Raw genomic sequence first — 23,040 nt, 5'->3', positions numbered from 1 at the left:
CTAGCAGTGTGGATTTATGACATATTAAATTTAAAGTGGAACCATGGCGTTAGTGTTTTACCTTCACACAGAAAGTTGCGCTGTTTGAACTAATTTTTAAAAAAGTTTAAAGAATTCAGGTCTTTGGATGAATACACTAAAGTTTCTCTCATAGGATTTGCATTGATTTGGCTTAGATCTGTTAAGAATGATTCAGTGTAAATCATAAAACAGAAAGAGAAGTAATAGTTTTTTGAGAAAGCTTCAACTACAATGAAAATCAGTAGTTTAACCAGCGCAACTGTACATTCACCGCATGTTATTCAACAGAAGCCTGAAAACGAAAGCTATTCACTACAAAACTTGAAATCCTAATTCTGAAAGAAGATGCAGAGACTCTACCAGAAAAAGACGAGGTTACCACAAATCACCGGCTCATCAAGATCCACAGAGGACTACCTGGAACTAAAAATCATACATACTCCTTCCCCTCTCATCTTCTACAGGAAGCTAGCAGCAAAAGAAAGTGAAGGAAAACAAAAGCAATCTCATAATCTGTTGATACCGCTTTTATCTATCCAGAAATAGAAAATAGATATATCTTCACAGTTGTATCATTTAAATCTGTGCATATGACACTTACAATTTTTAGAAATGTAGAGATTTACTATTTATTGCATGAAGATTCACTGCCAATTTGTAACAAGATAGTAAGGCATTAATTTGGCAGGTTTAAGATTATTCTTCACAACAGATAATTACGAATTTATCACAGTAGGAAGCTATAAAATAACTAACAAGTCTACTCACTAACTTTGTTGCATCTTTTAGGTAAGTAACTTCACTGCTTCTTGGCCAGAAATTAAAACTAAAGAAACCTCTCCCTAACAGGTAGAATGATTTATTCTTCCCATGTTTGTTTGGCCATCCCTCTAAATCAGCAGAAGAGGTATTCTTAACTTAAATTTAGTTCAGGTTCAAAACCTGAGCACACCTTAAAAGCTCTGAAACTTAAATATCCAAAGGTTTGGCTAGAGCAGAAGGGAGATTGCAAAGTTTCTTGAATTTTAGAATGGAATCATCACCTTTTGAACTGCTAACTGTGTTGGTAACATGGAGAATCTAAATTACAAAAGAGAACCCCAACCTGAAAAGGATGGTGGAAGACACAAAAGAGGCACAATTAAACATCTCAGTTCCCCTTCATGCTAAGTTTTAAAATACAAATAGAAGCAGCAGTTAGGAGTTTAAAAACATCAAAGAAAGAAAATGAAACAATTGAATTCAGATACCGAGAATTAATCTACAACTGTAACACGAGCACAGAAAATGCTATAGTTAATATAGAGAAGTATAATCTAATTTTTTCATAAAAATGGAAAACTGCCTAATAATACTGTTTTAGTTAATACAAAGACAGAATTCAATCCCCTCATGCCTTGTTTTTAATTTAAGAAAATCTACCTATACTAATAACTAAACCCAAGCATAGCATGACATGGAGAAGAAAAACAAAAAGAAAGAAGAAAATCACACTTAATTAGTATTCAGATAAAAAAATTATACACATATTTCAACAACACCCAACCTGGAACAGAAATTCAGCTACAGTTATTTCATAGCTTTACTGAGATATACAAAGTAGGGTCAACACCATAAAGTAACATGACGTGTCACTGACTCTGTGCTATAAAAAGAGGAATGCATGGACTGATGCAATACGGAGACAGATAATCAGGATAAAACACCTGCGCATCTGGGAATAAATACTAGAAGATTCTTGACAGGAGCCACATCATAACTTAACAGAAGCTCCCATTAGAAACTCTGACCAACATGATTTGATGCAATTGATCCATTCAAGGATCTGCATTATAGTTTTCTTTGGAAAGCTAGCGGTCAGTACGATCCACAGTTAAGAAATACAGGTTTTAGTTACGGTGTTTAATGTGTTTCCAAATCTCAGATGCTTGCATGTGCGCAGTCACCATTACCTTCAGCAAAAGTAAGTGGAAACTTGGGGAATACTGAGACATACAAGAAAAAGAAAGGCTGAGATTTCAGAGTAGTAAATTAGCCATCAGTTGAATAGACCTGTGTTTCTCAAAGAAAACCTGGAGTTAAATAATCTAAATGAGTTGAAAATATTTTGCTGTCTTCCTGCTTGCAAAGTAAGAAGTTCAGTAATTCAAATTCCTTAAATACTTTAAAATACATTTCATATAAATGTACATTTAAAATACATATTCATATGGATTTGTTTCCTAGACGCAGATTCTATTTTATCATTGTATTCACTGAAACTTTAATACACAAATTATATTTTAACTCATTATCTAAGTAATTTTATCCTCATTTTTCTCATGTACTTCAATGTGAAGGATGGGTAACCTTCTAATAGCCTTTTTTTAAAAAACAAAAACAAAAACAAAACATAATCTGCAATAAATTTACTGTCAGGAGAGTCAACTAGGGGTCAACTGGAATCTGAAGTTTTGCTCATGCTGAGATTTTAGCTAACAAAGCTATGCTAATACAGTCCCCTAGCATGGAATACCTTACTTGACAATGTAATTTATGCAGCTGAATCCTACACTGAAGCAAATGACAGGACATATATCTGGGATAATAGTATCGAAAATTCAGTGTGTAGAAGAGAAGGCCTTAATTACAAATTATGATATGGCAACTGCAGCATGATTTTGCTGTTTTGCAAATGCATTTGTACGTTGACCAACAGAAGAGGGCTCTGATTGTGTTATAGCTTCACAATTCACATGAAAAACATCACAAATGCCTATACCCTTTTTATGGAAATGTTTTATTCCACTAGGTCCATTTATAGGATCAGAGTTACAGACTATACAAGTCTTTCAACAGTTGATTCAAGAATGCTGACATTAAAGATCAATTATAAATGAAAAATTTTATCTTGCTATTCCTAATATACAGTGCAAACTGTAATGTAAGCGAAAATACACATTACTGCATTTTTACAAATATAGATAATTCTATGGCATTGCTCTGATAATAACGTTCTCTTTGATATATCCTTGTTTCTTATATTAATAATATTATAAATATAATAATATTATTTTCATGTACTTTGGATTGTAAAAATAATTCCCATCTTTCAAAGTGACCTAAAACCACACAAAACTTCCTACTCTTATTTCCAGGAAAAAGAAAAGTCACTAGAGGACAGAGGATCATAGGTTATCTCCCCACCCCCACATTTACTTTGTTTTATCTGAATTTGAGAAATGAACTTGTCAAGGACATCTCAGCCTCCAGATTTTTGTGCTACTATCACTATTGAACACGGATTAAATTTTCCATATCCGGATATATGCATCAGGGTCACACTACTATTGTAAAAAATACCATTTTCTTTTGCTGAGTTACATACTTAGCCTTCATCATTCCTCATATTGAAAAAGAAACCAGAAGTGCAAGGACATTCACTGCATTCATACCTTTTGAAGGTGAACTTCTAATCTAGCTAGGTAACCCCCAATTCCTTCAGAACAGCACTGAAAGGGAGCTAGCTACTTACATGACAACAGACCAGGAAGGGAACTCGGATTACAGCCTTGCAGCAGCTAGGAAATCTGTTCTGCATTCAAGTGCAGGGATAACACCAAAGGGTGTTCAAACCAATTACCAATTCCCCAGTAATACCACAACAGGATAAACGATCTCATTCTGAAGCAAGCAATTGTACATACTCTGGGACTGTATGATATCCTTCCATATTTTGATAGGTATAACGCTACTTAATTAACGGAGCTTTGCAAACAAAAGGAAAAAAACCCCGTTAGGAAAGGGAATCAAACATAATCTGGTTTTATTGTATATATAATAAAAACTGTTATCAACCAGTATTTTGGATCATAACCACAGCAATGCTTCTCATGATGCCACATACGGATTTCTCTTTTGAGATGCATGCAATTCACAAGGAAAACACATTAAAAATCATGAATAAAAATGTGGCGGTCTTTTTCATATCAGATCTGACTATAACTCTCATTAATCCAAAAGTATTCAGTAATCTTAATAAACTCCTTCGGACTAACATAACAGATGTTTCCCTGCTATCAAAGATTTATTTGTCATAAAGGACAACTGGGAATAAAAAGTGTAACTCTGTTAGTGTTACATTTAAATGGATGTTTTTATGGAAATGCTAAAACTAATAACAAATTGACTGAAAATGAGAAGTTTGCTTTCTTTAAGAAGCAGTTAAAAGTTCAATGTCTGCAAATGTATATTTACCTGTATATACTATATGCAAGTAGTTTTTGTTTACAGATAAATGCTTATTCTTTTTTAAAGTATTTTAACTCATATGCCTACCTTTTGACCTCCTGCAGATTCTGCACTGTGATGCTCTTTTAGTTTTTGTTCCTGTTCCATTATGTCTTTCAAATGTTCATTTACCTAGAGACAAAATTTTTTATTCAGTGGTCTGTTCTAAGGAACAAGTCATAGAAATTGTAAGTTTTCAAAAGGTCTATAAATGACTACCTCTGAGTTGACTGAAAAGACTAAACAAATATTTCAGACCATAGCCCTGAAGTACAATCAGCAAACATCAGCTTCAGATGCAGTCTGGGGTCACTAGTTGTTAGCTTTACATTGTATAAACTAACCTGCCCCTTATTATGCTCAATCACATTTGATTAAGAGTGTATCCTTGTTACTTGATTTGATTATACAGTGAAGGTAGATCACTTCAAGCAAGATGTGTCCAAATACAAACAGAATACCTTGGTTTTAAACAGTGATAAATTACACAATTTAAAGAGCCAAAAAGAGACCTTCAAGCAGCTGTTGTGGCATCTCAATACGACAGTGACAGCTACGATGTCATATGTAATATATATGATATAATTTTGTTTAGACTTCCCATTTATTTGGCTCACATAACATGTTTAACTCATTTCTGCAAACTTTGCTTTTTATTATCCATACACAGTAGATGAAGGAACAGTCTGTATCAGACCCAGTCTTGATATACCTACATATGTACATATCCTACCCACTCATCTCTAATTGAATCATACAGACTACAAAGAAAAATCACAGCTTGCTTTTCCAGTACTCCTACCTTGTTTATCCAGTACATGACAGCATCCTCAATGTCATAAGGGAGATCTGTAGCTTGGAAGAAGGATGAATACTGCTGAGTGCATGCAATCACTTTCTCAACGCTGACCATCTCTACAGTATATGCCATCATAAGAGTATCGATCATGGCCAAGTGAGCACTCTACAAAGAGAAGCAGCAAGAACTAATTAGTTTGCACATCAAAAGATCACCTTCTCACGTGTCATTTCTGAACATAGATGCAAAGATCAAAACTGTAAATGCTACAAGTCTTCTGTCTGGTTGTCAGTTTGTGAATGAAAGACATGGAGACGAACACACACAGCTGATTTGAGAATGCAATACAAAGCACAGTGACACTAATTAAGAAAGTGCTTATTGCAATTTAAAACAACTTCTGTAACAAATTTAACACCAAAAATAAAAATCTGGAAATGGGAAGAATAAGGAAGTTTAATGATGCAAACATGACATCGCTATTAACAGAGCTAAACAGATCTTTTAAATTTGTCACCCTGGTGAAAACAAAACCCGCTGCCTGTTATTTGTACTGGAAATGCAAGTTGAGACTGCCTGGTAAACAACTTTCATCATCATGAAAATGCTGCATTAATAAGTTCATCTATTTTTAAAGTCATAATTCAGGAACAAGACACAATTGTACTAATCTTAAGCAAAAAATCAACATGATAGAAAGTATTTATTTTTCCTTATTTTTATATTTATTTTTTCTAATTATCTTATGCAGATGCAGCTATATATGCACAACTAGGTTTAAAACAAGCATATTCTAATAAATAAAATACAGCTTCTGTTAAAAGAGGAGGTATGTTTCTCCTGATGTTGTTATGTATTAAAAGACAATGGCTATTTCGCAGTTTATAATAAACAAACAAATAAAACCCAGACAACAACAACAAAAAGAGGATGACAACCAGGATTTACGTTAGATTCCTGTAACTATATAAGAAAATTATGGTGGTTTGTAGAGGCAGTGCCTACAGCTAAACAGATTTGCTTCTGCTTCATGATGAGAACAGTAACAGCTTTCAAAGTATTAAGCAACATTTCCCATGAACCAGAATGATTTCCAAAGACAGTATTTTTTAAAACATTGCCTTTAAACACTGCTCACGATGCAACAAAGATCCCAAACGCTTGATAACACCATTGCTTCAAATCTGTAAAAAATATTCAAACATCTCACAAGCTAGCTGTAACAGCCATGGCAACAGCAATGAACAACATGAGTCACGCAGCAATATGCTGTCTGATCATTACAGTTAAGGCAGTACATGCACATCATTTATTCCAGAATTCCCAGCAGGAAAAAGATGAACAGATTCAGATTTTGTGCTGCCGTTAGTGTTTGTATCACTGACGAAAATGATCATGCTTGGCCTCAGAAGCAGGCAGCAGCACTTTTTTATGCAGTTGAGCTGCTTTGTTTGACAAAAAAAAAAGGCAACTACACTTACTTTACTAACTAAAAGACATTCACAAAACTGTTCCTGATGGCCAACCTTCCTGGGACTTGGATTGTCTCTGACATCCAGGGATCATTGCTCTAACGGTCTTTCCTTGCTATATCTTTGTTGCCTAGTCTGAACAGCATCTTCGTAAAAACCTCATGCCATTTCCAGAACCTCCTCAGAGAATGGAATGGAGATATTGCAATAGCAAGAAATTGCTGGATTTGCTTTTTACGAGGAGGTAGCACACAAAACACGTTTTCCAGTCAGACCTAAGAGCGGCCTCAGTTGAAGCTGTACTGCTAGAGGTGTGCTAATAGTCATCTCTGCTGACCCAGAGCCACTCAGACCGCCTGCTGCACAAGAGGGTTGTTGTAATCCTCTGCCTGAGGGGCGGACGCAGCCTTCCAGCTGAGGTCTGACAACCACGGAAGCTCCAAGCAGGTTTGGAAGCAAAATCTTAGTCCCTGCTTGTTGATCCATGCGAAATTCACTGGCTACTGTGCCTGTGCTCCGAGACTGGCTTGCAAGAAAAGCCATCACCAGCAACTCTCCCAGTGGGAATTCAGTAGCCTTCACCTCCCGCGCTGGATCATCAGTTTCTCTGTAAAACTTGATCATACCCATGAATTGGATTGCCAATGGAGACAGAAAGCCACTGAAGTGTTGCTAGGACTGCTGATACACTCAATACATTATAAACACATTAAGAAAATTAAATTATTTACAACTAGCTAGCTGAGTCACGTTTTCAATGTTTCTAGCGAATTATTAATCAACTGCAAACTACTAAAGCAAACAGAGGGAACGATGAAAGGGATGACTTTAGATAACACACTGTATTATCAAAACCAAGTGTAATAAACTTGTACCCACACTGACTGGATCCATGTCACAACTCTTATTTTATGTAAACTATCAAATACAAGCATCTTCAGAGTCTCAAAAGTGACTCCAAATTATCCAGCCAGGACACTCAAAAAGAGATTTTTTTTTTTTAAAATAGTAAATAACAAAAAGGAGAATTTGAGTTAACTTGCATCTATTATCCTGAGAAACAAACTACAAAATTGCTATTTTTCCCAGTTAGCAAAATTAAACTTTATTTATTAGTAAATAAATTACTTATAAAAATGTTTAAAACTATTAATATCTATGGATTTTTTCCCCAGAAAACTGCAAGCAAGCAAATAAGCACATAAGATAACATATCTAAAATAGTTGTACGTTTGGGTTTTTTTTTTTGTAAAAAGAGGAGGAGGTACAGAAAGGGAGAGAAAACTATTTAATTCCACATACAGCTCTACTGGTTTTCTTCCACTTATTCTGGAAAGAGTCAGACAAACTGCATTCTTTTACATCTTTTAATTCACTGTGCTCAACAAGAAAGACTAAATTAAACACTGCACTACGAAAATAGTATCTTCCTGTTCCAAATACAGGGTTTATCAGTGTAACTGCTGAAGTTCTCTAAAAAAAAAAAATTAAAAAAGTTCTACTGATAGTAAATAAATTTCCATTTTTGTACATCTCATTCAACAGCATATTTTAGGTACAACTGAAAAAGCAAGAGGGAGAGGTCACTTACTAGTCACATCCGCAATAATGACTGAATTACGATACAAGGAATCAAACTTTCCTATCTGAGGGGGAAATACAGATAGCATTCTGAGCTGGGCAGAAACCAGGATCAGCTGCTCAGCAATGTCTTCTTTCTCTGGACGAGCCTGTAATGCAATGCCTGAAGGAACTCCCCAGGAGCTGCTGATGACTGGTACCAAGACGGTACTCTAAATGCGGCAATTTCCTCCAAGATGTCAGTGTTCTGACACGCAGCATAAAAAAACTCAGGCAAGATTTCATGCTGTCACATACCTCCCACATCCAGAACTACAGCAAGGTATATTTTAATAAGGACATATGATTTTTAAAAAAAAAAATTTTAGAGAAATAATAATAAAAAATAATCAGTAACCTATTAGATTACACAGATTAGAATGCAAAACTATTATAGAAATATCTTCAAAAAAAAATCAAGATCAACACAGCAGCTGTGAAAAACACAGGCAGTAATACACTTATCACAAAACTGTTAAAACCAAATCTCTGCTTAAGCCAATTCAAAAAAATGTTTTCATTCTTCGATCATTTCACTACAATGGTGTAAACTACTGAAGTCTTACATGGCACACTACAGAATACTAGAAAAAAACCCAAACCACAAAATGTTGGATTCTTAGAAGTATTTTATTTTCTAAGACACAAGCATGGTTTTGTCTTTCCCAGCTACACCCTGCACAGAACACAAGAGTTTTAATTTACTAATCTTTACAATCTCATGTAATTACTAGTTAGTTTCTGCCCTGTAACGTAGGTTCCACAGATTTATTTTCTACTGCTGAATAGTTCAGTAAGAAGCTTACTGAACTGTAGAAGAAAAATTATTCTGAGCATGATTGCTAATGCTTTCTCTGTCTGCCTAATCTTTGATTACGGAGCTTGCTCCACCTCCCTTGAAGAGCTGCAAACCACTTCATAAAAAAGTGTACTAAGCAAAAGGTGTATATGATACTGTACACACAGATACTTACAGATAGATATTGCATAGTATAGACAGCTCTTATTACCTACTATTAAGGATATTTTTCATATTCCATTAAACGATATTCAAGTCAGCAGTTCTCTTCCGACCTACCCCTTTAGGAAAATCATAGGCAAAACCGTTTCCCACTACGGTGCTCGAAGAAAGGGGCAGAAAGAGAACAGGAGATATAATTGCTATCCTCATGCTAAAATCAATCAATCAATCTTTCCTTGACTCTTTTATTGAAAGAAAAAGCCCTCTAATTTCACTATGCTTTGGAGAAGAGATTTGATCTTTGACAGAATATGGTTTTTGTAAACACGAATATTTCTGTTCTCATTGAAGTTGGTCATGCTTCAAGAATTTTTTGGCAAGAATTTTGTGAAGGAATTTGGTCATATTTAAAAAAGTCTTCACACTGTAGTTCTCACTTGCACAATAAACACATATTTCTAGCTAAATTCCCTAAAGAGTTTGCCTACACTGGGTAAGGCATTTGAGCGAAGAACAGATCAGCTCTCTACAATTAGGTGGGAGAACATTTACATTACCTTTGTATCAATAGTCATGCATGTAACCAACTGTTTCTATCTGCTGAAAACAAGTGGTTTCGGATCCAGATACTTCTTACAATACAGTAAAAAAATAGTACCTTGAGTCAGTTACTTCAGTTAACAGTAAAGTACAGGTCAAATTCTATGGGCTTGATGAAACTTACTCTGAAGATAACACATACAAGTAAGCACTAACATTACAAACATGTTGAATGTATTCCTAAAAATAACTGATCTGTTAATGTAAGTAATATTTCTTAAATTAAAACCAAAATTGCCATTAATGTTCTGCCAATATATATTAGTTCTTAATGTTACATTTCCTCGTATGATTATTATCACAGATTGTTACCAAGACAGAGCAAAGATAACTAGAAAGAAACAAAGCAAGAAAGAGCATACAATAACTAAGACAGAGATCATCCCCACAAAAACAGCCACTGAATTTATAAATCCTAGAAGGTACGGATCATATGGAAAAACCATTATAGAACACGTACTTCAGGAGAAAAGACAGGCAAAAACAGAGCTGCTGATCTGCAGTGTAAAAGACAGACAGGAACAGCAGGCAAGTAAGGGATTAAACATGCAGGACAACCGCAGAGAAAATGTGTGCCAAGAGCACTGTAAGGATTTCCTTCTGTACCACGCTAACCCACATCTCTGAATCCAGCTTTCTTGCAGATTCTGTGGACAATGCACTTTGAGGAGGTTGAGTAGCTTTAGGCCCCAGGCACCCTTTCCCAGAGACCCTCTCCTAGGTAATCTGAGTCTCAAATGAATCTGCCAGCGCAATGAGATATGACCTAAATTCCAAGTCTCAGCTAAGAGTGGAAAATCACAGAATTCCAGCTCAGGGAAACCGCTCAGGGAAAGCACAGGCCCAGGCTCGATACTGCAGGAGGTGAGGAAGGAACCGATAGGTGGTAACTCTATTACAAACTTGAAAGCTGTTGCTTCGTTTCACCAACATTCATATAGTAAAACGACAACAATTCTGATACTACAAAGGAAACAACCGTTTTACAATACTTTGATCAACAAAATGGAGCAGTGTGAAGTAGTCAGTTCTGCCTCGTTTGATGATTTTCGGACCCAGTTCTCCTCTAGCCTTACACAGTACTTACGTCTAGCACAATTCTAAAATAACCCCAGTGGTCTAGTTATTCTTGTCCTGCAGTGGAGCGATCATGTCAAATTACCTCCCCACTGCATTTCCATGAAGAACAAGCGCTCGACTGATAAGATGCCTGTTCAGCAAGAACGAGCATTACTGAGTCATGCTAAACACATCGTAGCAGGTTCTACAAGGTAAAGGGAATAGTTTTTACTTCAATATTTATTATAACCTTCTCTATTTGGTTAACTTTTTAAATTTAGTAATCAATTATATGAATACATAAAAAACATCATTATTTGACTGACTATGCACATCTGACATGGGACATGTAATTCACTTATAAAAAAAGGATTTCTTAAGTACAGACACTTGCTGAGTTAAGCATTTTGACAGGACTTCTAAGTTCTCTTACCTGAGGTTTCCTCATTATGCTTATTAGGGAATTTAATAATTTGATCCGTTAACTCTATCCTAACTGAATACTTAACAAAGATTCCCAGATTCTTTCTGAATCACATAACCAAGTGAGACCTTGTCCCACTCCAGGTCATAGTGAAACAACACACCTACCTGACATGCACCAGAATCAAGAACCAGCAAATGGTGCTCATGACATTATTTTTATTTTGTCATATTTTCTAGTTCCATGCTATCTACTTTGTTTTTGTTGTTGTTGTATTTGTTTCTTTGTTTGTTTTGTGTCTAGTTGTTTGTGTTTTTTGTTTTGTTTTTGTTGAGGTTTTTTTTACATGTACTTAATTACTCCAGAAGTTGCTTGTATCCTATTTACTGGAAGAATCAAGTGTTTAATGGTAAAAATCAAAAAGGCATTCCAGTGCCTTTAAGCCAAGTACTTCATGTTTCAAAAATAAAACATTTATAGTTGGATAGGTTAAACTAAAAGGAGAAAATAATGTAGGATAACTGATATCAAGATAGTTATACACATTTAGATGAAAAAATATGACCAGCCTCAAATTTCCAAGAGTATTTTGGTTTTGCAGATAATTAAGGATTTTTCTAGATCACATTGTCATAAACCAGAAACAAAAATCCCATACAAAAATTTACATTCCGTTACATATGTGAACTGTTTCTTTGCTCTTACACTCTGGACATTTAAACGAAGAACAAGCAGTAATTATATGAAAGACTATCCGAATTTCTTCTGTCACAACAGTCTCCACCAATCTTTGAAGAATACAGAATTCGGAAAAAGAGAAACAGGCCTTTGGTTATAAACCAACTATATCCATATACAAATAAAAAGTAGTTCCTTCTTCCTAACTCGCTCATATCTGCATAGTAATGATATTAAAAGCAGTGGTTTAACTTCTCTGGCAGCTCAGCTAAAACACCTCCAGAGGCAGTTATCACCAGGAAGTATCCAAGCCTGTTCATCTCAGAACATCTGCTGAAGGAACACAGCCTTAGGAGCGCTGGAGAACTACCACTTCCTCATGGAGACACAGGAGCAGTGACAAGACAAGCTGGTTTGCTACAGAATTTGGGGTGAAGAGTTCAGGTTTGGGTGATGTGCTAGAAGCACATAAGAGAACAAGTTACAAAGGGAATGAGAAAAAAGAGGCTGAGGTCCTGAGGTCATTTCACAGTTAAATATTGATACCCATTTCTGAATGGCAGCTTTTGTTGCTCAGGTAACTGATATAACATGCTTTCTAATCACCCTGCATTTCTGTTTTGCCTTTTTCCTAATACGAAACTAGATAGGTACTCTCACACTTTATCTCACAATCCTTACAGGTATAAATCAATGAATGAATGTTAAAGACCCATCTGGTAGAAGTCATGCCATCAGCTTGATATTACAACAATAACTTACTAAGATTTTGCCAAAAGTAACAGAGAGGATGAAATTTTACATAATTCTCAACATTTAACACATCTCTTTCTACTGACTCAGGTTCTGATGAAGTACTAATAAAGAGCTCTTCTGCATGTAGTACTAATGAGAGTGAGAGAAAAACGATGCTTTAATTACAGCGATGAATAGTACAATATACTGGTTCGTTCAATTGCTATGTTTGACACAACAGATTGGAAGGTTGATTACTCACTGCAGATTAGGATGAGTCTCAGTTGAGATAGGATGTAAGTTTCTCATTTTCTACAATTGCTGCAGAGGAACTCGAATAACATTTGAAAGAATGAACTTAGAAACCTAGAAAAACTTAGGCCAAGTCCCTTCCCAAAGCAGGTCCAATTAGCTCAGGTTTCTCAAGGATTTCTGTAGTCAAATTTTTAGTATCAACAAGGATGGAGAATCTACAACTACTTTGGGCAATCACCTAACATCTTCCATCATGTCAGTTAGGTGGTATCCTTTGCAGTACAAAATCCCAGCTTCATGGTAAATATATAGCTAAACTAAAATGTAGACAACGACTCTGTAGCTCTCATTTGCTTCAAATAATGAGCTCTCAATATCACTATGCTTGTATCAGACTTTTTTTTTTTTTTAAAAAAAAGATAAACACAAACACTGCTTTCCTACAAGAGGAGAGATTAAGTTAGCTGTGGTTCACTCATTTCTCAGACCAAAAAAGGATCAAAGTAGGGTCAAATTATCAATGGAAATCTCCAACCAAATTTGAGGACTGTTACAAAAAAACCCTGCAACTCACCCAAAGCCCAGCTGAACAATGCAAGTTGCCATGCTGCTCTATTACACAATATAAATCCAGAATACCTTCAACAAAAGTGTAAAAAGACGCAGACTTTAATCCCTCATAACTCGGTCTACCACATAAAACCTAAACTGTTACAAGATGGTGTGAGAACAAACAGGATGCTTTATTTCAAAAGGGGGAAACAAGCATAAACTTTTGCATAAAGAGCCAAAATAAAATGTTCTTATATGTTCATCTGAACAGGCTCCTTACAATTCTCCTTCTGCTTTTCTATGTAGGCACTTACATGTCATTTTTTTAATGTTTCATCTACTAACATTATGGTGAGATGGCTGCATCTGCACATTTCTGGGACTGGTCTTCCAAGGTTAAGATTTTAACTCCTACATTCTACTCCATTTCCTCAGGAAACGTGCCTCCCAGCTGCAACTTCTGTGAGACTCTTGCCAAAATACAACACTGGAAATACAGACTTAAATTACTCAGGGAAGGCATTTTAAGAACAACTTTTAACTTGAAAAAAAAAAGAGATTTGAGATTTTGGTGAAAAATTCATCTTTTTGAGAGGTGACCATTCTTCTTGGTCCAAATGTATATTTTTATTGTATGTTGGGGAAACAGGTATCTTTTAGCATTTTAGATAAAACAGAAAAATTTTATGTTGAAGCTAATGCCTCTGACATGTAAGTATCCCAGACCTAGGGACAACTTCATTCTGTCATATGTCAAATATCACCATGTTTTTATAAAGCTGCTGCTCAAGAACCTATAAAATGCTTCTGTGATTTTTGTTAAACTGCTGATGTACAAAAAATCTATTTTTAGAACAGAAACATAGGAATCCTTCTTAGGTTTAGCTTTCTTGGTTCATCTAGGAAAATATTGGCTAAAGAAATCAAAACATTATGTCTGGTCATTTCAACACACTATCTTCAAGAAGAGGAAAACTAGCTTCAATTTTTATAGGAAAAAATACGAAATCTTCCTGTATTTGCATATGAACAGGCTCCTGACAGTTTCCTTGCTGTTTCTTGATTAACCATAAAATGGGCAGAGAAACAAGGTCATCACACTCATTACTATAATGGCAATTACATTAAGAATAGGAGTTATTTGACCTTTTTCTCAAAGGTTTATAGGAATATCACATTTATAGACCATAACACAGCACAGTAAGAAATGAGAAGGAAATTGACCTTGTCAAACATTTTCTTCTAAAATAACAGCCAATGTCAAAAGAAATTTCCCAGTCTCCTACTTAAATGAACTCTATCAGCAGCATTAAAGAAATTAAAACAGACACAGAAAATTATACTGATCACAAGAAACTTGTTTCTCTATGGCTGTTAACATAGTAAAACCTTGTAAGTGACAAGCTGCTGACTAATAGCATTACTAAATCAGACAGCTGACCAACATTTTTTCATCTACTTATTAAAGGTTTGTGACAGGAGAGCCGTAAGAGTGGCTGCTAAGCAAGGACATGGTCCACAGTGATGTTGTAACAGAAGTGGGAAAGGTGTATTACAGTTGTTTTGCTAAATATATTCAAAAATCTTTCTACTTGTTTGGTTAATCCAGACTAAACGCCAAACTTTAAGACAGATTTTTGAACCTCTAAAGTAAAGTAGGGCTTCTGCAGAGAGATACATATGCATACACATATAGAACAATTATTTTACTGTAAACTTTATGATCAGTTTTTTCATCTTCCCAACTAACTCCGTACTCACATATATCATTTATACTTAACAAAGAACAATCTGTGTGCCTTCACAGAGATCCTGCTGTACCAATAATCCTTTTTAATAGATTACTTGCACCCAGAGATGTCCACTTCATCCACTGCTGTAGATTTTGCAGGACATCTGGCTGTAGTCCCCATCACTATAAGTTTCTGCTAAGCAGAGGGCCATACAGGCTACGTCTGCGTCAGGAACTGCAGCAGATCAACAGGAGCAGATTGGGAGACAGAAAAGGGTTGTGCTGAGGACACGATACCTACGATATAGACTTCTGTTTTCAACCAGTACTCCACTTTGAAAATAAGCTGGAATTTAAGCAGTGTACTAGTAAAGCAATAGATTGTCTCTCTATCAGCTTTTCACAAAAATGGGAAGGTCAATGAAATAGTAACTAAAGCTTTTCGTAAAAGTTACTTTAGTAAAGGCATGAAAAATAGTTACAGATAAGATACCATCTTCAGTCAGCACTTTTTCTTTCTGAGAAAACTTTCTTTTTAAAAACAAAAAGTGTAAGTAGCTTGTGGCCTACACATAGGAAAGACTAGAACATTCCTTTCCAAAGAATTAAGATAGAACAGGAGATCGTTGTGAACTAGAGATAACTTCTCAGTTAATTGGCAATCAAGGCAAAACGATGCCTGTTCTCATCCTTCACAAGTATCTGTTTGTAAACTGATACTTTTCATGGCATGAAAATGAACTGGAAAAGTCTCTCTCCTCTATCTCCCTTTGGTAATGCAATAACTGCCAGTTCATAAATCTATTTAAAGATTAAAACAATAAAAGACACGATCACGTTCTCATTCCTCATGTCTTTTTGGTTCATAATGTTATTCCAGGAGTTGTTGTATAATTAGCAGCTCTGACAGTAAAGTCAGTTGCAGCACTAACCTATCCACGTCATAGTAAACAACTATTTTCTTTGACAAAATATCGCTCCTCCTTTTCTACCCAACTAAGGCAAGTTGATTACGAGGGCAGGGCGATAAATGAAACAAAACAGAGAAAACAGCTGATCAGAAAAAACACAATACAGAAACATGAAAAAACGGTAACTCCTATCCTTTCATTTTCAAAATAACACATTTCAAGGACTTAAGACAGCGATTACTACAATGTAAGTATTTGCTGTGCTTCTAAGAACAGCAGTAAGTACCAATAGTATTATTTGAAACCTCTGCTACAAGCACCAGATATGTCAGCACATGCTGTCCAGGAACCACACAAGTCCTTCGCATAATGATGAAATCTTTGCTTCAGCAGAAGGAATGATCCCCATTTATGAACCTCAACTATTAAATCACCTTGTTAACTGGGAAGAGGAGGAGACACGAAGGGAGAAAAGGAACATGAAAGTATTTTATAGCTGCCCTTAACTGACAGATTCAGAGACCAACAGTCTGTTAAACATTAAATCCCATCAGCAGTGCTGCATACTGCCAGGGAGGGATCAGCACAGGTCCCATGCAAAGGATAGAAAGGGGTGTAGAGTGCTAAAAGCATGCAACTCCTGGCAAGAGTCACACAGTTTGTTTGGTTAGCTACACTGTTCTCTCAGTCAAAAGAGTACAATCACAGAACAAAAATCTTTGTTGGGCATTCTGGCCATTGAACATTTGGAGGAACTGAAAACAGCTTTGTTCAGAAGAGCTGGAGAATAAGGCAGTGTGAATAGTAAGGACTGCAGAGGAATGACATCGATCTAAGCCAAAAACTCTGGAGAAGTACTGCTGCGAGAACTTCATTGATGGTTTTTTTTGATTGGATTAAGTAAAGCAAAGAAACGTAGAAGTTGTTGTTTCCTGATTTTTTTCCCTAATTTCTGAATGCCTTATTTCACTGTGTTTCAAGTCTGTTCGTGGTTTGTTTGGGTTTTTTTTGCCACACCTCCTTCTCATTAAAATTATAAATTGACTGACATCTGTTTTCTTTTCAAGCATCCAAACTCTGTCATCCCATAATCCTTAAAAGGGAAAGGACAATTATTAAGAAACTTTTCTGAAGCACATGTGAGACACATTACTGGACATTTTAGCAACCAATTTAAAATCGTTGGCTTCAAGGATGTTATATCAGAATTGTAGACAGTATCTGTAATTTCTATAACCTACATACCCAAAGGAAAGTTTTGTCAAACCCAAAAAGCTGTCTGTCTGCATAGGCAGGTCAATCTGTAGTATTTCAAGCAGTAAAAATCAATATTGAGATAGTACAAGATGGAATGGACACTATTAGAAAAGCCAGTATATAATTCTCACTAAGGAAGAAACCGCGCATTTATTGATCACAGGTAACAGGCAATATATGTTACAGTGTCTACCTGTTCATCCAAAACATATGATAAACCCAAATCAATAAGAAATTTTGCCAAAGAAAGTTTTTACAATATGCATTATAGATATGAAAGATTGGGCAGAACTTAATAAACTTGTCAATATTTTAAAACGTACTTTAAAAGGTAATTAAAGGTAATTAAAAGATAATTTGGGATTTGCTTAATAATTTTAATTAGTCTGCCATATAGGAGTAATAACAGTAAGCTGAACTGTTGTTGCTCAGTTGGTTTCTTATTCCTTAATATATTACCCTATAATAAATGAGAATGTGGATTTTTAGTTGCTTATTTCCTATACTTTTCCATAGCTGGTAAAAGGGATTAGTTTTACAGCCATTAAGTAATACAAACCTACTCCCCAAATATCATACACTTGCACACCAAGTGACATAGATTTTCATGTTAATCAGTCCTCAGGTGAATTTATCACCGTCAGCATTTCCACAGTAATCAAGATTACAGGAAACATCACAGGAAAGCGTTAAAATTACCTAGATTTTTTTTAAGTTGTTATTAAATATTCATTCCAAGCAGAACAAGAAAACAGATATTATCATCATTCTCCATAATATTTTCAGGGTTTTTTTTCCACCTCATCTCTTTGCTGTTACCAGATTATAAAGGTTATTCATTATAATTGCTTCCTTACTGCCATTCTCTTAGGTAATTTCCACTTGAATTATAATATTTTGCAGTATTATCAGTCATATGTTCTATGTTATGGGAAATGTCACTATAGAGTGACCTATCCTGTATAGCTACCTCTTTGGCACTTTGGATTTTTCCTTACCATTCTTAACAGTATTTACTGTTAAGATATCTACTGTTGAGAATGCACTTCCGAAAGAAATTCTGTTATCTTTCCACTCTACATCCAGGGATAATCAAAACCTGCTGAAACATTGAAACAATAGATTTTAATAAATTCAACCGGCATTAAAAATAAACATGCCACTTGACATTATTTTTCAAATAACTCCTAACGTGGACATATAGTTTACTGTATTCATTCAAACACAGAATAGTTGCTATTTTTAGACATATTACTCTCTCCTAATTGCTGATAATGAATGTATTGCCAAGATACAGTAGTGAATGTATTCATATTTGCAAATATACTGCTTTATAATCATGGTGAAACACACTGCTTGATGAGATAAAGGCAAACAATTATTTCACAAAAATAAACAAATAAATAAACAATAGGCTCAATTTTATAGTCGTCTTTATCAGTCTCCAGATTTTATTCTGTATTTGATTAATTTAATAAAAACGTCACTGAAACAGTAAACAGCCCTACCTTAAGCACTATCTACTGCATATTGAAATTTGCAACAATCTAATCCAAGGAAAAACACGTGACCTACCAAGCTTTCAAATTTCACCTCAAAATACTATTCAGCTTTCAACATATAATCAGGTTCAAACTGCTTGTGCAAATGCAGCTATTTGCATCATCTCAAAAAGCATCTGAAATATGTGAAAGATTGCAAAAACTGCTTCTGTAAATATCTAAGAGAGTCTACTGTGACATGCTTTTTCACAGCAGCAAGTACGCAAGTTAACCTTAGAGACTGAATACTGGACTTGAAGTTGAACAATTCATAACAAAAACTAATGTTTAAAATTACAGGAATAAAATAAACTTCCACTCAAAGTGCATCTATCTACTTTCAATGTACAGGGAAAAGGTGGGATTTTTATATGTGACAGAGAAAGATATGAGGCAGAGAACTTGTTTGTAACATTAGTTTGTGACATCAATTTCAGGGAAAAGCCCAAGTCACTTTTTCCCCTTTTCCCCTCATTACATTAGAGAACAGACATTCCAATGGTGTTATAAAACTAATCTTCAAAAAAAATTCTAAAACTAAGAAATCTACTTAAAATATTTGGCAAATCACTAATTAATATCTAGTAGTGTCTGTCACGTGCTCAGCATTATCATGACGTTGAAAAGAAATCCATCCTGAGTTACACAGCTCACATTCTAAGATTAAGACAAAAGCTGCAGGGTAAGTTGACTGGAGAGTACTTTTTTTTGCATTAACAATATACTGTATTAAATTTAAATGGATTTCAGGTAGAGAAATTACCTAAATTCACCTAAGGGTCAAAGAGTTTTTTCAAAAGAAAAGTGTCACAGTTTGGGATGAAAGAAGAGATGAGTGAAACAGAGACAGATTTTTATAAGGGAAGAATAGCTGCAACATCTCAGAGTTTTAGATGAAGCTCTTTGACATGTCTTCTGCTAAAGATACTGTAAAAACAGTGATTAGCATGTAGTCATAGCATTTGTAAACACATTTAAAACAAGAACTACAACTTAATTGTCAATTTCAGTTGGAATAAAATTGGACAAGTTCATAAAAGGAAATAACCTGGTATGTTGTTTTAGTAAATACTACCTACATGAAAACATTCAGCCTTTTCAACTGGAAACGGAATGGCAGTTTCACAGTCCAGGTGCATTGTATAACTTTGTACAACTTAAAATATTTGTCACATTAAAATATCAGACAAAGTACAACTCTTGTTATTTTTAAATTAGTTCTTCTAACAGTATATCTTACTTGAGAGGTTTATTACTTGAGTAATATCAATTTCAGGTCAAATATAGGTAAAATCTGGCAAACATATTCATTTATGTTTTCTAATAATTCAAATACCTTAATATAGATTTACATAACTTTTTTTCCTTAGGGAAAAATGTACACCCTGAGACAGTATTTATTGTATTTGCAGGCTTCAGACAATGTTTAGTGAAAAAAACAACTTACACCCCACTTAAAGATTTTTTTTTTTTTTCTCATACTCAAGCAATACTTGATTGAATTCTCTGAAAGCCTCTGGCACTCTCAACAAATACTCCCATTTGGAAGCATCAGTTATTCTGTAAATAGAAGACTTCCAACCAATCTTTTCTGCACATGGACTTGCTATTCCAATGAAAAGGGCTTAGAGAAGAGCAAATTGTGACCCTTATCTATTACTGTTTTAGTTACAACGCTGCTGGCAGCGCAATGAAAGTGCTAAAGATACTTCACTGCCAAATTTGTAAAGAAAATCAGTTTCCTTGTTCTGTAGGTACTGTACTTTGCCGCCTAAAAAAGTAAGAATTCTCTCCCCCTCATAGTCCGCAGCAACACAAAGCTAATCTTTGCTTAAACATTTTATCACTGAATTCCATTTGAACTTAGTGTAATACTAGTAACTGGTATCAAGCTGATGTCTAACTAGACTAACATTAAGTAATAAAATTGTCAAAGTCAAATTATAATAATCCATAATTTTTTGTAGTATAGTATTTTCCTGTTTTAATCACAATCCATTATTTTGCCTCCAGAAATTCTGACATATCCAGTTGCAAACAGATTGCATGCAATCCAGTTGCATGCAGATAATAGCATATCCAGTTGCAAACAGATTAGCAATGTATTATTTCAATCTGTGAGGTACCGTGTATACTGATGCCATTGCAAGAAGCAGAGGAGGAAAGGTGGGAGTCATACTGTAGGAGAAAAAAAAAATATCATCCTTCTGGAAAAAGATATTCCGGGCAATAGGCTTTATCACACCATGCCTACACGCATATCTGGAGGTCTCTGCTTTATTGGAGCTGTCACAGGTTGATGAAGCCCTTTGGATAATACAACTGAAGCACTTTCAGGAACCATCTCCAAGCACTTGGCTCTGGTTATCTTTCAGTAACGAAAAGGAGGAATGTGTAAAGAAGTTAAATTGTCCTATGACAACAAAGCTTTGTGGATTGATGGACTATGTGCTCTGGTCTCAGGAGTAGTTTCACTTCTCTTCCCACCCAGTCATCACTCTAAGTCTCCCGAAAGATCCAGTTCCCATCTTGAGCCCTCTCATCTCTCGCATTTTCCCTCAGACCTACATCCTGAGGGCTGCCTTGAACTACTCGCAGTACGTGCTGGATCAGGAAGGAAGCTCATCAGAGTCCATAGCTATTTGGTCTGCACTTCAGCCTTTCCTTTGGCAAAGGAGTGAATTTGGCTCGCTCTCCTCCAAGTCAGCAGCTATCTCCAACATGCTTGTAAGAACTCGTACAAGAAAGAATTTGTAAAATAAACAACCAGAAGACGACAGATACAGGACATCCATGCATGGAACAAAAGACAAAAACATAATATCATTTGACTAGGATTAAACTTGCAAATTCAGATCATATTTTAAATTCTTTTCAAAGAAGGGTAGGGAAAGGTACAGAAGCAATTCGAAGAACAAGAAATCAGCAGTGTATGCCTTCAAGAAAACTTAAAGCCAAACTTAGTTAGTGGTTATACTGGAAGAATGATATTTTTCCAGATAAAATAACAAGTAGGAAAAAAAAATTATAAGTTTTGTTTGGATAAGACAACAAAAGGGACAATACAGTCAAAAAATAATATATTTTAAAATAATATGAAAACAGTCTTACATGATTTCAATTTATTCATCAAGATGGTAGCTAAGTTGAATATTATCTAAAACAAAGTACGAACCAAGGAAATACAGGAAAAAGTGATGTAACCAGCAGGAGATACATGTGGTTAACACCTCAGTGAATGTAGTACCTTTCAAACAACAGTAAGTGCTGGCAGTCTTTTGTGCTGCTGTCCAAGGTTTCAGCCTTAAAAAGATGGCCAGTAGCTCATTTTGATGATTGAGGACAGTCTTTCTGTTTAAGGATGAGAAATAATGGTCTAGAGAGAAACATCTCAATTCTATTACAAGTTCACATAGTGACCTGCAAGCTGATACTAGTATCTTTCACTTTTTTCAAGAGAGTTCCAATTCTGCCTTTTAAAAAGTATATTAATTATTGATAGCCTTTAGATTATCTGCAAGTTTGCCAATTTCATGCATAATCTACATCTTCATCTCAGAGTCTAGAGCAAATAAGGAAAGAAAAAAATATTTTTTTTTAAATTACAAAGGATTTAAAGAGGAGCTCTAGGTACATATTGAGCTATTCTTTCCATAGCTATAAGAACACTGGGGACTTTTCAAGACTAGAAAAAATGGATTTTTTTTTTTGAGTCAACAGACAATACAAATAATTTTAAGGCCCCACATCCTACTTCTGATCTCATGCAAAATAATTTTAGAGTCAATAAGCAGCTTGACTTACAAAAAAAATAGATAATCAAAAGATAATGCTAATAAACATGAACTTACAGAACATAAGCCACTTTTTAAATTCAGTTATAAATGTAACTGAGAGGTATAAGACTGTCATTATGAGTGCAAGGCATCTAACTTGATACTAATACATTTTGATTAAACAGAATTTTTAATGCTGGATACATTAAACTGATTTCTAATCCAGTCAACTAAGTTGAAAATGCAACTCTGAGCACAGAATCAGCAATAAATGGATGCGTATTCCAAGAAACACCACAGGGATGAGTTATCAGCTCACCATCTCTTACTATTTTTACCAATGTTGTGGAAGAAAAAACTTATCACTGATCAGGTTTG

The 23,040-nt window shown here is 35.1% G+C and overlaps 1 protein-coding gene across 4 annotated transcripts in view; it reads right to left on the bottom strand.

Moving 5' to 3' along the window:
• Positions 1–23,040, bottom strand: part of CAMSAP2 (calmodulin regulated spectrin associated protein family member 2) — an 87,431-nt gene that overhangs the window by 38,161 nt on the left and 26,230 nt on the right. For all 4 annotated transcript variants that reach the window (XM_009985693.2, XM_086617875.1, XM_086617876.1 and 1 more), the window contains exons 3-4: positions 5,093–5,254; positions 4,339–4,422 (exon numbers count right to left, since the gene is read on the bottom strand). In XM_009985693.2, coding sequence (XP_009983995.2) covers positions 4,339–4,422; positions 5,093–5,254 — 246 coding nt within the window. The remainder of the gene's footprint in view (positions 1–4,338; positions 4,423–5,092; positions 5,255–23,040) is intronic.

This window comes from Tauraco erythrolophus, chromosome 10, assembly GCF_009769465.1.
Source record: "Tauraco erythrolophus isolate bTauEry1 chromosome 10, bTauEry1.pri, whole genome shotgun sequence".
NCBI classification, from domain to species: Eukaryota; Metazoa; Chordata; class Aves; order Musophagiformes; family Musophagidae; genus Tauraco; species Tauraco erythrolophus.
This window is presented reverse-complemented; position numbering and strand designations above follow the sequence as displayed.